The following is a 15,480-nucleotide window of genomic DNA, read 5'->3' as shown; positions in this document are numbered from 1 at the left end:
GAGTTACAACAAATAGGACAAGGAATAGTGAATGAAATCAGCAAGGAAACCCTAAAGAAAACCATAGGAAAATGGTTAACTGGCATGACGGGATGCATGGATACTGGTTCAAAAATTCACAACATCACACAAAAGATTAGCTGAAAACATGAGAAGATGTATATAGGAAACAAACGTGCCAGATTGGATGACAAAAGGTAGAACCACAAAAGATACCGAATAACATAGAAAAAAGAACCACACTGATACAGAAGAACATAGAAAAAAGAACCACACTGATACATAGAAAAGAAAAGAACATAGAAAAAAGAACTGCCCCCATCAACTATAGGTCTATCACGAGCTTACCATCTATGTAAAAAATACTAACAGCCCAACTGAGGGAACAAATCTACTACTCTCTGAATAATCGTGAACTTTTTCCCGAAGAACAGAAAGGATGGTGAAAAGGAAAAAGGGGAACATATAATCTGCTATATAGAGATTCAAAGATTGTAAAGAAGAAAAAAAGAAGGAGAAAGAATTTAGCCATGGCATGGTTTGACTACAAAAATCATATGATAGGATCCGCAAGCATGGATAATAGAATACTTTAAAATGTATAAACTACCAAGCAGGATCATCAACATGATTGAAAATGAAATGAGAACATGGAGACTGGAATTGGCAGCTGATGAACAACACATGACAGAAATTAACATACAAAGAGGCATCTTCCAAGGAGATTCACTCTCACCATTACTGTTCATCATAGCCATGATGTCCCTGAACAATATACTGAGAAAGTGTGAAGCCGGATACAAGTTCTCCAATACAGACGAAATAATGAACCACCTGATGTACATGTACGGTATGAAACTTTTTGCATGGATCGAAAAGGAACAAGAAACACTAATTGACACTAATAGGAGCCTCAGCAAGAATATCCAAATAGAGTTTACTATAAAAAAGTGCGCACTACTAAAGAGAAAACTGAAGACGATGGAAGGCGTGCAACTACTCAATCAAATGGAGATGAGAGCACGAAGAAAACAAGACGCCTATAAATACTTGCGATTTCTAGAAGCAGACGTTATCAAAGCAAAGCAAATGAAAAAGAAAACTGGAAAGGAATACCTCAGGAGAACAAGAAAACTTCTGGAAACTAAATAATATAGTAGAAACCTAATAAAATACATATATATATATATATATATATATATATATATATATATATATATATATATATATATATATAGGCAGTATCACTAGTAAGATATTTTGGATCGTTTAGAGGGTGGACTAAAAAAGAACTGAGACAGCTCGACCAGAAGACCAAGAAACTCATGCTCATGCACAACGCACTACAACCAAAGGACGATGTTGACCGACTCTATGTGAAAAAAAATACGGCAGGAGATGATTGGTTAATATAGAAGACTGTGTGCATGACACAAAAAAGAACTAGAAAAATACATAATGTAGAACACTGAAAGGATAATTATGGCAATGAGAGACACTGAAAAAATTCAACTAAACAGAGATAAAGGATAAGATGAGAAAAGAAAAGTGGCAAGAGAAACAAATACATGGAAGATTCATAAGAATGACAAAAGATGAGAATAAGAAAAACACTTGGACATGGACGCGAAAAGGACACATAAACCGAGAAGCTGAATCCCTAATAACTGCAGCAAAAGATAACTCGATAAGTACCAACGACATCAAAGCAAAGAACGACAAAACACCAGAAAACACAAATGCAGACTCTGTGGACAAATAGAAGAAATGATGAAGCATATAGTAAGTGAATGCAGCAAACTGGCCGACCGGGAGTACAAGAACAGGCACAATTAGATGGGGAAGGCAGTACACTGGGAATCATACAAACAACTGTATCTCGAATGCACAGACAAATGGTACAAGCATAAGCCGGCAACAGTAATTGAAAATAATAGTCACAAAATCCTATAGGACATGGCCATATAAACAGATAAACCCATCCAAGCAAATAGATCGGATGTTGTAATAATTAACAAAAAAGAAATGTCCTGTCAAATCATAGACTTTGCTGTGCCAGCTGACCACCAAAGAAAGGTAAAACGGAGCAAATACACAGAGCTAGCCAGGGAGCTGAAAGGGATGTGGATGATGAAAAATCAGGATAATACCTATAATAACAGGAGCACTAGGAACAATTTTGAAAAACTTTGCAAAAAGAATGGCAGAAATTGGAATCACAGGAATGGTTGGAAAGATACAACGAATAACATTAATGAAAACAACTGAAATATTAAGAAAAACCCTTGAATGCAGAGATTCACATGAGCCACATGAATGGGCCAGACAAACTGCTGCAAAGAAAAAACATGAAGAAGCGTTACATGGAACCAAGATCATTAAAACTGCATATCTATACGTTTTCTATCCCTTCCCCTACCCCCTACCATTGCCCCCTTCACCACCTCCCTTAAAAAGTGATACTAAATAGCCGAGAAGGAGGATGGATAGACCGAGGAGAGAGCACTGACCTGACCTCTGCTGGACATGTGTGAAGAGAACTGGGATCTTGGGGAGGCTTAATGCCACTTAAATTCCAGTAGAGACCAATGGCTGCTGCCAGCAAGAAACCAATAGTAAGAGGCTGTTGCGATAACACAAATTTATTTGCAAATGTTATCAAAAGAGGTGGAGAGTACTGGAAACCTGGGAGACTCAGCTTCCAGGAAACACGAAAGGTTGTTTTCAAGGAGAGATCTTTGATGAGCTATGTGAAAGCTCATTGAGGGTCGATGAAAATAATAATAATAATAATAATAATAATAATAATAATAATAATAATAATAATGGGTGTCATCTCTCGGTGGTCAGCATGGGAGACTCTGTCGTCATCCTGTGAATGTTGGCTCCTCTTCTTATTTCAGAAACAATAACACTGACACAGAACACGTAAGTGTTCCTTCTAATTTCCAGTAGCAAGGCAATACAAATAAAACATATGAGAATCAAAGTAGCCAACACCGACCCAAAAGCCGAGGAAAAAAATGAACAAAAGAAAGAATAGACTAGTAATGGAATGCTATTACAGAAGTCATCTCAAAGATAACAGATGCAAACACTTGAAAGAGTTATGCAACATGTCCAGTGACTACCATACATCAGAATAAAGAATTTCAGACCAAGCGAAACTTATCCTTAAGAGAGGCTGGCTTTCAAATCTAGAATTGATTTAGATAGAAATACAACAAAAGACAAATGGTACAACAGACTGGAGGAAATCCCAAACATCGGAACTACAGAGGCAGAAGAACTACAAATCTTGAATACAAGAAACATGAAGACCGAGACTTATGAAACAATAGAATTTAAGGAAAATGAATTAGCTGAAGAAGTAGAAAACATCAGGAAAATTATGAACGAGGAAAAAACAAAGCTTTCACTCTTAAGCAACCAAGAGTTGAAGAAAGTAAAAGCAAATGCAGAAAAAGTGAACGAATTCCTCCCATACATCTCAACAGATATCATTACAGACCTAAACAATTTAATCTATGCGGGTGCCAAGACAGTAAACATAAAGTTTAAGGAAAAAAAAAACGACTGAGAAAGAAAAAGGGACCAAAAAGCATGGATGGGAATTGAGGCTGGAAACCCAAATCAACAAACTAAAGAAAGAAGCCAAAGCGATAAACGAGATGAAAATAACTAGAAGAGGATGGAAAAGTAGAAATGTTGTAGAGAGGCTCAACAAGAAACAGGAAGAAATGAAGGAAAAATAGCAGAAAAAGAAGCGAGATAAAGACGATACCGATACAAATCTGAACAGTGCAAGCAAAACAGGACCTGAAAATAATGAAAGCCAATTCTACCAAAATGTAAATGGAGGAAAAACAAAAACAGAATAACCAGACCCAACAGAAACAAAACGCTACTATATGGAAAAAAACGAAAGGATTATAATTGGAAAGCAGAATGGTTGGAAGAAATGAAAGAAGAGTCACAGCAAATCGAAGAAGGAACAGAGAATGTAATCAGCAAGGAAACTCTCAACACAACCCTACAAAAATGGCCCACTGATGAGCATCAGATCATGAGTGAATACATGCCTATTGGTTTAGGAAATTCACAACACTACATGAAAGGCGAGCTCAGCAACTAAAAGATGCATCCACGAAGCACACATACCAGAATGGATGACCAAAGGTAGAACAATACTGATGAAAAAAGACACAAAAAGTGGAACTATCCTCAGCAACTACAGGCCAATTACATGCTTACCTGTGGAAAATACTTACTGCACAACTGAGAGAACCAATTTATTTGTCACTTCATAAACGTGGACTACTTACAGAGCAACAGAAAGGATGCCAAAAAGGAAAAAGAGGAACACATGACCTATTATACATAGACTAAAGGATTCTCAAGGAGGTCAAAAGTAGAAAAAAGAGCTTAGCCAAGGACTGAATAGACTATAAGAAAGAATATGATAGAATCCCACAAGCATGAATAATAGATTGCCTGAGAATGTACAAAATACCAGGTAATATGACCAATCTGATAGAAAATGCAATGAAAACATGGATACTTGAACTGATAGCTGATGGACAATATATAACTGTAATCAAAATAAAAAGAGGGATCTTCCAAGGTGTCGTTCATCATAGCCATGATGCCCCTGAAAAACATCCTGAGAAAATGCCAAGCCGGATACAAGTTTGCTAAATAGAAAAAAGAGTGAACCACCTAATGTACATGAATGAACTAAAACTGTTTGCAAAACCAAAGACAGCACTAGAAACACTAAGCATGATTAGAATCTTTAGCCAGGATATCCAAATGGAATTCGATGTGGAAAAGTGTGCACTGCTGACCACGAGGAGGGGAAAACTAGAAGCAACAGAAGGTATAGTACTGCCCAATCAAACAAAAATGAGGGCACTAGGTTAACATAATAGCTACAAATACTTGTGAGTGCTGGAAGTAGACATCATCAAACGGAAATGAAAGAGAAGGAACACTTCAGAAGAATAAAAAACTCCTCGAAACTAAACTAAATAGGCGAAACCTTATTAAACGAATAAACATGTGTGCAGTGTCACTAATAAGATACGCTGAACCGTTCATAAGCTGGACCAAAGAAGAACTGAGGAAGCTCAACCAGAAGACCAGGAAACTCATGACGATGCATGATGCACTACACCTGAAGAATGATATTGACCGACTATATGTGAAAAGGAAAAAAGGAGGAAGAGGGCTAGTCTGCATAGAAGACTGTGTATATAACACACAAAAACAAAAATAAAAAAGAATTAAAAAATACATAATACAGAACACTGAAAAAGTAATTACTGATTAGAGACGCGGAAGAAACAAAGAAAATAGAAAAAGAGACGAGAAATAAGACAAGGAAAGAAAAATGGGAAGAGAACAGCTACATGAACGATTCATCAGGATTACAAAAGAAGAGACTAACAAAAACACTTGGAAATGGCTACAATAAAGAAACCTAAATAGGGAAACTGAAATACTAATAACAGCCGTGCAAGACAATGCGATTAGAACCAACCCTATCACAAGATGTATCAACAAGACACAAGAAAACAGCAAATGCAGATTCTGTAGACTAAGAGACAAAACAATAAACCACATAATAAGTGAATAGAACAAACTAGCCCAAAGTGAGGAAGGCAGTACATTGGCAATTATGCAAACAATTGCATCTCGAACACACAGATAAATCGTACAAACACAACCCGGCAAATGAAAGTAATAAGATTCTATGGGACATAGATATACAAACGAATAACCCCATCCAAGCAAGAATACCGGATGGCATAATAGTTAACGAAAAGGAAAAGTTCTGCTAGATTGTAGATTTTACCATCTTAGCACACCATCGAGTGAAGAGTAAGGAAACTGAAAAGCAGAACAAATACACGGAACTGGCCAGAAGCTAGAAAATGAAGAAAGTAAAGATAACGCCACTAATAGTAGGAGCGTGGTTAGAGTACTTGGAAAAATCAATTGTAAAAAATGATATTCCCCTGAAGGTTGAAGATTCAATTCTCACGACGAAAAAATACATTTGCGAATTACTTAGGACTTCTATTCAGTCATGGCTGATGGAACAAGAGCATGCCATGAAGTTCTGCTTGAAATTCCGTGCAAATTCTCGAGTTTAACAAGATACACTTGAAGAAGGTGGGAGGTTACATCGACTGAAACTTTGTGAAAATCACACTCAAGAACAGTAGTTCAAAGAATCCAAATAATATGAATGACTACCCTCATCTAAAAAATCCAGAAACGTCATAATAATAATAATAATAATAATAATAATAATAATAATAATAATAATAATAATAATAGTAATAGTAATAATAATAAAAATAATAATAATAATAGTAATAATAATAATAATAGTAATAATAATAATAATAATAATAGTAATAGTAATAATAATAATAATAGTAATAGTAATAATAATAATAATAATAATAATAATAATAAAAGTAATAGTAATAATAAAAATAATAATAATAAGAAGAAGAAGCAGAAGAAGATAAGAAGAAGAATAATCTTCAAATCTTTTTTATGATAAAAAAAAACCTTCAATATAATAAGAATATTACATACTCCAACAAACTGATTCATTTCTGTTTTAATTAAAAGAAATGAAAAAATTTGATGGCGTATTTTTTTCACAAAAGTCATGTCCTTTAAGAATAAAGATCATATTGTATTTCTGTAAAGACTTGGCTGACTGGGTTGATCAGTTCAATTTTATTGCAAACTAACATTTTGTTGGTTCCTAGAATTCAGATTGTTATAAGACACTTCACATTTGCAGCTTTAAAGCTTCTGATATTATCTTGATTCCAAATATGTGTCATTTAAGGTATCAAGCCCTCGAAGCGAGGTGCATTTATGAGGTAGAATGTTATACAGACAAACTGCTCCCGCGGTTGTGACATTAACCAAGGATCCATTCTTAGAGCTCAGTTCTACAGACCAGCTGTCAAGAAGTCTTCTGTGTTTTCGTATAAGTTTCACAAGTAGCTTTGGCGTTTATAAATAACGAAGAAACAATAAATGCTCAGTTTTAATAAATTCGATTATTTATATAATTTAATTTAGAGCGTCTTTTAAAGTTTGTCCGTTATTGGCACTGTTCCTATCTTAATAGATATTAAATATTAAATGTCTAACTTGGATTTGATAAATCACACCTTAGAAATCCAACTTATAATTAATAATTTATATGGAATTCAAGCGATGACACCCAGTTACACTTTGCATTACTTTATCTCCTTATGAAAATATGAGTTTATTGCTGATCTTATGAGGCGGCACTTCCGGAAAATGCCGACGGCTTTGTTCATAGTTTCTTTTTGAGCAGCCTGAGTATGTTTTTCGGTTGTTCGTTTTTTTTTCTCTGCCTTCTGATCTCATGCCAGATCTATTTCGATGTGAATATAATAAATAAAAAAAAACTGCATAAAAATATTTGTATTTATTGCTGTTGAATGTATTAGGATTTCTTACCTGCTAGCAATAGGATAAAGTCTCAAGGTTTCAGACATACACATGTCAAGATAAGGAAGCTTTTGAACATTGTCATAGTTTGCAGCCTCCTGCAATGTAAAGAGAAATAATAACAATTCAGATTTTAACATTTCTCCAAACAAATTAATTAAATCGATAGGCTTTAAGAACACTTCTAAGTCATAATTTCATTGTATTATTATAGTGATTTTTTCCTTTCGCTCAAGTTTTAAGAATTTTTACACATAATCGCCTTAAAAAGAACAATCACATTTTTCTTTGGCTGATTTCCATCAATAATAATAATAATAATAATAATAATAATAATAATAATAATAATAATAATAATAATAATTATTCTGATTTCGTTTATGAACGTCTCTCTGGAAAGGGATGGGATTCATTTCCAGAGGATTTCCCTTAATCCCGGCTTCAAACCAGGAGCTTCAAAAATCAAGGGTTTTCCTAAGGATGTTGGTGGTACCTATAATTGCAGAGGTTTGAAGGCCGCCTAAAACATCGGGGATTTTGTAGTTTTTTTAATTGTCCTTCCAGACGACTTGATACTACTCCTATTGTACCAACTACGACCAATATTATTTGTGTTTTAACCCCGTGTATACGCTTTATCTCCACCTCATTTTCTTCTGTCTCACATTCCTGTCCCAGGATACTGAGAAGTCTACAATCTGCCAGTTTTTTGAGACCTTGTCAATGACGACGTAATCCGGACGATTATGTTCCAATTGCTTGGTCATTATGACACTTTTGTCCCACCATACCTCTATATTTCCATCCTCACTTGTTCTCACTTTATCAGACACCTCCTCAAACCATTTTCCAGCACACTTCACCCCAACCCTCTTACACACCTCCCAATATATCCAGAGTCCCACATGATCGTGTCTTTTGCGGTACTCTCTCTCTCTCTCTCTCTGCGCCAGTCTACTACACCCTGCTGCAAGGTGCACAATTGACTCTGAGTTCTTACCACAAATCTGGCATTCTGCAGCAACTTCCTCTCCTAGAACCACTTTTTTGAACAATCGTGATCCTAATGCCTGCTCTTGCGCTGCACAAACAAAACCTTCAATATTCTTAGCCAGATACCCAGCTCTAAGCCATTGCCATGATCTTTCATCAGCCACTTCTGCTATATCCTGGAAGAACCTTCCATGCATTTTCTTCCTAATCAGTTCCTCTGCCCTTTCTCTATCCATACGTTTCACATAATTAGCCTTGGTCTCACATACCTTCACTTCATTGGCCACAACCTTAAGCATCCACTCCTCACTTCTAACCACATGCTCCTTCAACGACATCTCGATTCTAACACAATCTTTTACACTTTTCAATCCTCTCCCACCATCTTTCCCCTTTTGATACAGCCTTGCTACGCTACTTCAAATGTGAAATATACCAACCATTGGTAAAACTTTTCTTTTTTTGATATCCATGGCATGCAAATCCTTGTCAGACCATTCTAAAATTCCCGCACTGTATCTCAAAACACTGACTGCCCATGCATTTACTGCTTTCATTAGGTTTCCTCCATACAGTTTCGATTTTGCAATTAGTTTCACTCTTCTAAGATACTCCTTCCTGACTTTTTCCATCATTTCTCTGTTCATGATACTTACACCCTCCATCACGCCCAAATACTTATATCCCGTATCTCCTATTTCTTTCATGATTTCTCGATTTGGCAGCACTATTCCATTCGAATGAACCTTTACTCCTCTTTTCATCACCAGCACCGCTCATTTACTAATCCCAAACTCCATCCCGATGTCTTCTGAGTATGTCCTCACAAGTTCTACCAGTCTCTCCATTTCCTTTTCATTTCTACCGAATATTTTCAAATCATCCATAAACAGTAGATGGCTGAGGCATCTGTCACCAGATCCAAAATTATATCCCAGTTTTTATCTCTTCAAGAGGATGCTCAGTGGCATCATTATTATTACAAAAAGAAGTGGCGATAACGAATCTCCTTGAAATATCCTCTGTTTGCTATCAGCACCGTTTTCCATTGATCCATACTTGTCTCCAAAAGCCCTACCATATTTTCAGCAACCTTCATCATCAATAGTGTTTCACGTATTCATGAATGAGGAACCATGTCATAAGCCTTTCTGTAATCGATCCATGCTACCCTCAGATTCCTCTTCTTCTTCTTCGCAACCTGCATTATTGCTTTATCAATTAGTAGTTGCTCTTTAGTACCCCTCGAGCCTTTATGGCACCCCTTTTGTTCGTCAGGAAAAATACCATTACTCTCAAGATGTTCATAAATTTTCTACGCAAATATTTCAGTTTCCACATCAATGGCAGACATTTAATTGCTCTATAATTATTGGCATATGTTCCTTTTGCAGGATCTTTTCTAATCAGTGTTGTTCATCCCTTCACAAGCCAATCAGGGACATCTCTCGACTCTACAACCCTTTGCAGAGCAGCAGCTATAGGTGAATAAAGGTATGAAAACTGTTTAAACCAGAAACCCATCACTCCATCGGGACAAAGTGCCTTCCAGTTTGTCATCCTTCATATGCCAGCCTTAATGTCATCAATGGTTATCTCAACGTTCTTCATCTGCTGCATTTCTGATAGCCTTTCTCTGACCTCTCCCAACCAGCTAGCCTTCTTATTATATTCCCCCTTTGACAGACTAAATCTCACTCCAGAACTTCCTGGCATTATCTGCATTTAGAGTGTTGTTATTTCCCGCCTGTTTACTACTATTTAATTATTTATACAGCTGAGATGGTTTTGTTCTGGAAAAGATTGTTCTGCCGAAATGCAACACTTTTTCCAACAAAGTTTCGAATTTTCATACCACCAGTGTGGACCTTCTCTTTCAACATTGTTAGAACACTCATGGTTTCCTTTTTCCAGCAATCTATTCCTCATTTCAGGCTCGTCCTTGGCTTCTGTCCTAGTTTAACTCCTTTTCTTATTTCTTCGATTCTACCAATTTCTTTTCGCCACCATTTAATACTTTCTTCAAGCCGCCTCTGCCAGTGTGGCCTTCTATCCTTCATTTCTCCCTTTTTCTTCTGTATTAAGCCAAGACGATTCGCAATAACGTATGACACTGCATACAGAAACCTGTTAAGTTTCGTAATCGATATGTTCTTTCTTATGATGTTGTGAATTACTCCTTGAATTATTTTTACCTCGTTTTTCACCTTCTACCTATCACTACTCTCCATTCTAAGAAGAACCTCTCTTAACTTCTGAAGTACTTCCTTTTCTACAGAAGTCAAAGTTCGAACTTCATCACCACTTCTCCATACATCTGCTCCTTTCACTGGCTCCATTGTCAATGATCTCATCTGCCTTGTATCCTTCAAACTCTTTCTCATTACTTCCCCTTACCATAGGATTCCATTCCTCCTCAGTTGTCCGCCTCCCATCATCGCTTACATTTCCCTTCTGCACTTCCACTCTCTCAGTTTTTTCAATAGAGCTAGTTTCATCAATTTTACTTTCGTTATTCATTTCATTCCTAACCATCCATTCAATCTCTTCTCTTGCAATTACATAAAGTAGGTTGTTATTTTTAATTTGTTTTAACTTGGATACCAAACTCGCGACACTTCTAGCTCCTTCTTCTCTCGATTCCCATTCTTCCTTCACTTTTCGGATATATCCACCAGATTTGGTACTTCCACTTCTTACAAAGCATTCCCACAATACTCTTCTTTCCTCATCCGTCCGTTTTTTTTTACATTTCCTGTTCCAACTCCCTTCGTGTCTTGGGACCCTCTCTGGCAATTCTCACTCCCCCTATATCCAGCCACACCCTCAGAACTTTGAACAGTTGTATGATGACGCAGGACCCACCCTGTTGACCAGTGGGACACCTACCTGACGTGAGACCATCACAAGATGTTCTAGCCTCATTCACGTAGTTATTTTCAATATTTTGATTTGACATTCTCCCATAAATGGGGTTAGTGAATTTAAAGTTACACACCACTGATAGTTTTGTCGAGACATTATCTCTAGGAGGGTTCCCCACCTAGGTCAAAGATCCCCTCCCGAACTTTTTCCTCCATCACCACCATTATTTCCATTAACACCACCACCAACAATAGAAATAAAATCTACAACGATAATGGCAACACTAATATCGGTAGCAATAATATTAACAGCAAAAACAACAATAGCAATGACAGCAAAAAACAGCACCTACCATTACAGCTACAGTAATAATAAAAACATACTACCACCACCACCACCACCACCACTACTACTACTAGTAATAATATTAGTGATAATAGTAATAACCAATATTGTAATTTTTTTAAATAACAATAATAATAATAATGATAATGATAATGATAATAATAATATTAATAATGATAATGATAAAAATAAAAATAAAAAATAAAAAGTAGAAGAACAATGACAATAATAATAATAATAATTGTGTTCGTTTATTTTTTTTAAACTCCTCTGCTGATGTTGGCCAGAAAAATGCACACAAAAACAGAAACATAAGACATCCAAACATGTGACAATTCCTTGTTTAATCGTGAATTCAAGTTTTAAATTCTAATTTCAGTTAGAAACGCTTCTTTTTTTTCCCCCTCTGCTATTTTTTAAAACTCCGCCGCTGATGCTGCTGACGACCGGAAAAATGTACACAAAAACATGAAACATCCGAACATGTGTAAGACAATTCCTTGTTTAACCATGAATTTCACGTTCAAATTAAAATTTCGGTTAGAAACTCTTACTTGTTTCATTTGCTGTTTTTTAACTTCCGCCGCTATTGACGCTTTTGGCCGGAAAAAATGTATGCAAAAACAGAAACATAAAACATCCAAACATGAGTAAGACAATTCCTTGCTTTATTATTATTATTATTATTATTATTATTATTATTATTATTATTATTATTATTAATAATAATAATAATAATAATAATAATAATAATAATAATAATAATAATAATAGTTTATATATAAAAGAATATTTTCTGTATTTACATGAGAATATAAGTGCAAATATAAGAAAATGCATGTTAGTAATTAATCTTTCATTCATAAATACTTTTTAAATGTCTTTCAAATATTTTTTATTTAACCTGCATTTTCATGTTTAGTCTTCCACGTTGTCTGTGTATTTGTGTCCCGCCAGTTGAAAGGACACGAATTGCTAAACCAGTGACATCATCATCATAAAATCTAAGAATCATTTTTGTTATTATTTGATTTCATTATATCATCACCTTCATTTATGTATTTAGATTTTTACAGTTAATAGACATGAAACTGAAAAACAAAGAAAACAAGTGCCAAATGGTGTCTTCAAGTTCATTAATTCATTTCTACTCCAATAAAACATCTTTAAAAAGGTTCTTATTCACACTTTTATGCAATCTCTTATCAGTTTTCCTGATGCTAAAGGACTAAACAAAAGCCCACATTTATTTTTTTACATTAAAATAGATTTACAACGTATTTTTCTATTATGAAAATAAACGGTTTTATATTATTGGCAGATTAAATGATTTTATTTTCCATTATTATGACAATAAATAATTGAATTTTATTGCTAGATTGAATAATTTTATTTTCTATCATTAGAATAATTAATGATTAAATTTTATTTATTTAAAAAAATTTTTTAATTACATTTTCACCCCAAACAAAGCACGTTGCCACTTTGATGTAGGGGGATAATATCAGGGACATAAGCAACAGAAGTACTATGTAGGGAGTTGGGCAGCAACATGTCTGTTCACATTACACTTGAACTTCTGCATATCAGTACAGTTGGGGAAGCAGGGACCCGGAAGGGAATTCCAAAGTCTACGGTTCTACTGGAGTAGAAGGCTCTCTTACATCTAGGAATCTCCACTGTGAAGGGGTGGAATTTAGCTGCTTGTCAGGTTTGTCGGGGGTATTTACGTTGAGGGAGTACAAGTGCTTGCAGTTCGTCAGAGCATTTACCGTTAAAGTACTTGTAGAACAGGCAGAGGGATGCAACATTTCATCGATGGGACAGAGGCTAAAGCTTAGATGACAGTTCAGGACCTATCAGGTTGGCGACTCTCTTTTGAACCTTGTCTAGGAGCGAGAGACTAGTAGCAGATGCACCAGCCCAAATATGACAACAATACTCCATACATGGGCGAAAAGTGGCCTTATAGAGGTATAGGATACTTTCAGGTCTTAATAGCTTTCTAGCATGGTAGAGAGAACCTACCTTCTTCGATGCGGTCCTGGCAATACTCTCAATGTAATTGTTCCAACTCATGTTTCCTGTGAACGTTAGACCGAGGAGTTTAAAAGATGTATTTTCAGATAAAGAGTCTTTGGCCATTGCTATTGGTGGTAGAGAAGGGTTTTTGTAATTATTGAAGGAAACATGTTTAGTCTTAGCAGCATGAAATGTGACCATTCATTTTTGTCTCAATTCCACTACAGATCGGAGGTCATCCTCTAGTGTTTCTGCCATTTCTTTAGATATGTGTTCATTTGTTTTCCTGTCGTGTCTGTTATAGAGTGTGGTGTCATCAGCATATATACCTATCTCATAGACAATTTTGTCAGGGAGGTCATTTATGAATATCAGGAATAATAGAGGTCCAAGGATAGACTCTTTAGGCACTCCCGCATTTATATCATATTGTTTAGATGTACGACCGTCGAGGACAACCTGGATTTTATTCTTATCTAAGAAGGATTTAATTATGTTAAATATTCTTTCAGTGATACCGTATGATCTGATTTTCCTAAGAAGACCTTCATGCCATACTCTGTTAAAAGCCTTCGATATATCTAGAACTACCGCTCTACCCTCCCCTGTTTTGTCCAATGAATGGTATATACGTTCAGAGATTACAGTTAGGATGTTTTCTGTGAAACGGGTTTGCCTAAATCCATATTGTTGGTTGGTCAGAAGTTTAGCATCTGTAAGGTGATGGACTAGAGCTTGATTAATTATGGACTCAAATATTTTGGCGAAAAGTGGGAGCAGACTAATGGGGTGATAATTTACTGGGTCGCTTCTTTCGCCAGACTTCTTGAAAACTGGTACCACAGAAGCAGTTCTCCAGCAGTCCGGAAAGCAAGATTCATGAAATTTTCTTGATAGGTTTGATGATTTTATTCATCTACTATTGTGATAATTAATGATTTCATTTTATTAATATATTAAATTATTTTATTTTCTGTTATTATGATAAATAATTAGTTTATTTTATTTTTAGAGTAAATTATTTTTTTCTTATAATCATAATGAATGATTTAATTTCATTGGTTGATTAAATAATATTATTTTCTATTTTTTTGATAATTAATTTGTTATTTTTTATTCTTAGATTACCTTATTTTATTTTTTATAATTATGATAACAATGCTTTAGTTTTGTTGGTTAATTAAATTATTTTATTTTCTATTATTACGATTATGATTAAATTTTCGTGGTAGATAAAAGCACTTTAATTTCTAGTATCATGATAGTTAATGATTTAATTTTATTGATAGTTCAAATCATTTTATTTTCTATTATTACAATAATTAATGATTAAATTTTATTGGTAGATTAAATCGTTTTATTTTCTATTATAATGATAATAACTGATTTAATTTTATTGTTTGATTACATGATTATATTTTCTATTATTATGATATTTAACGAATTAAAATTAATGGTAGATTAAATTACTTTATTGTCTATTATTACAATAATTAGTTATTAATTTTATTGGTAGATTTAATTAAGTAATGATTCAATTTATTGGTAGATAAATTATTTTATTTTCTATTATTATGATAATTCATGATTTATAATTACTGAGAGATTAAATTATTATTTCTTGTATAATAATAATTATTGATTGAATTTTTTTGGAAGATTAATTTATTTTATTTTTATTAATACAATAATTACTGATTTAATTTTATTGGTAGATTAATTTATATTATTTTCTATTATTAT

General features: G+C 34.6%; 1 protein-coding gene across 2 annotated transcripts in view; it reads right to left on the bottom strand.

The window, feature by feature from the left end:
* The window catches only part of LOC145261124 (cytochrome P450 3A11-like), a 273,410-nt gene that overhangs the window by 12,139 nt on the left and 245,791 nt on the right, over positions 1-15,480 (bottom strand). For both annotated transcript variants that reach the window (XM_080119374.1, XM_080119375.1), the window contains exon 11: positions 7,522-7,610. In XM_080119374.1, the coding sequence (XP_079975500.1) occupies positions 7,522-7,610 (89 nt within the window). The remainder of the gene's footprint in view (positions 1-7,521; positions 7,611-15,480) is intronic.

This window comes from Euprymna scolopes, chromosome 37, assembly GCF_053919585.1.
Source record: "Euprymna scolopes isolate OS-2025 chromosome 37, ASM5391958v1, whole genome shotgun sequence".
Classification (NCBI taxonomy): Eukaryota; Metazoa; Mollusca; class Cephalopoda; order Sepiida; family Sepiolidae; genus Euprymna; species Euprymna scolopes.
The sequence above is the reverse complement of the archived record's forward strand: the minus strand, read 5'-3'. Positions and strand labels throughout refer to the sequence as shown.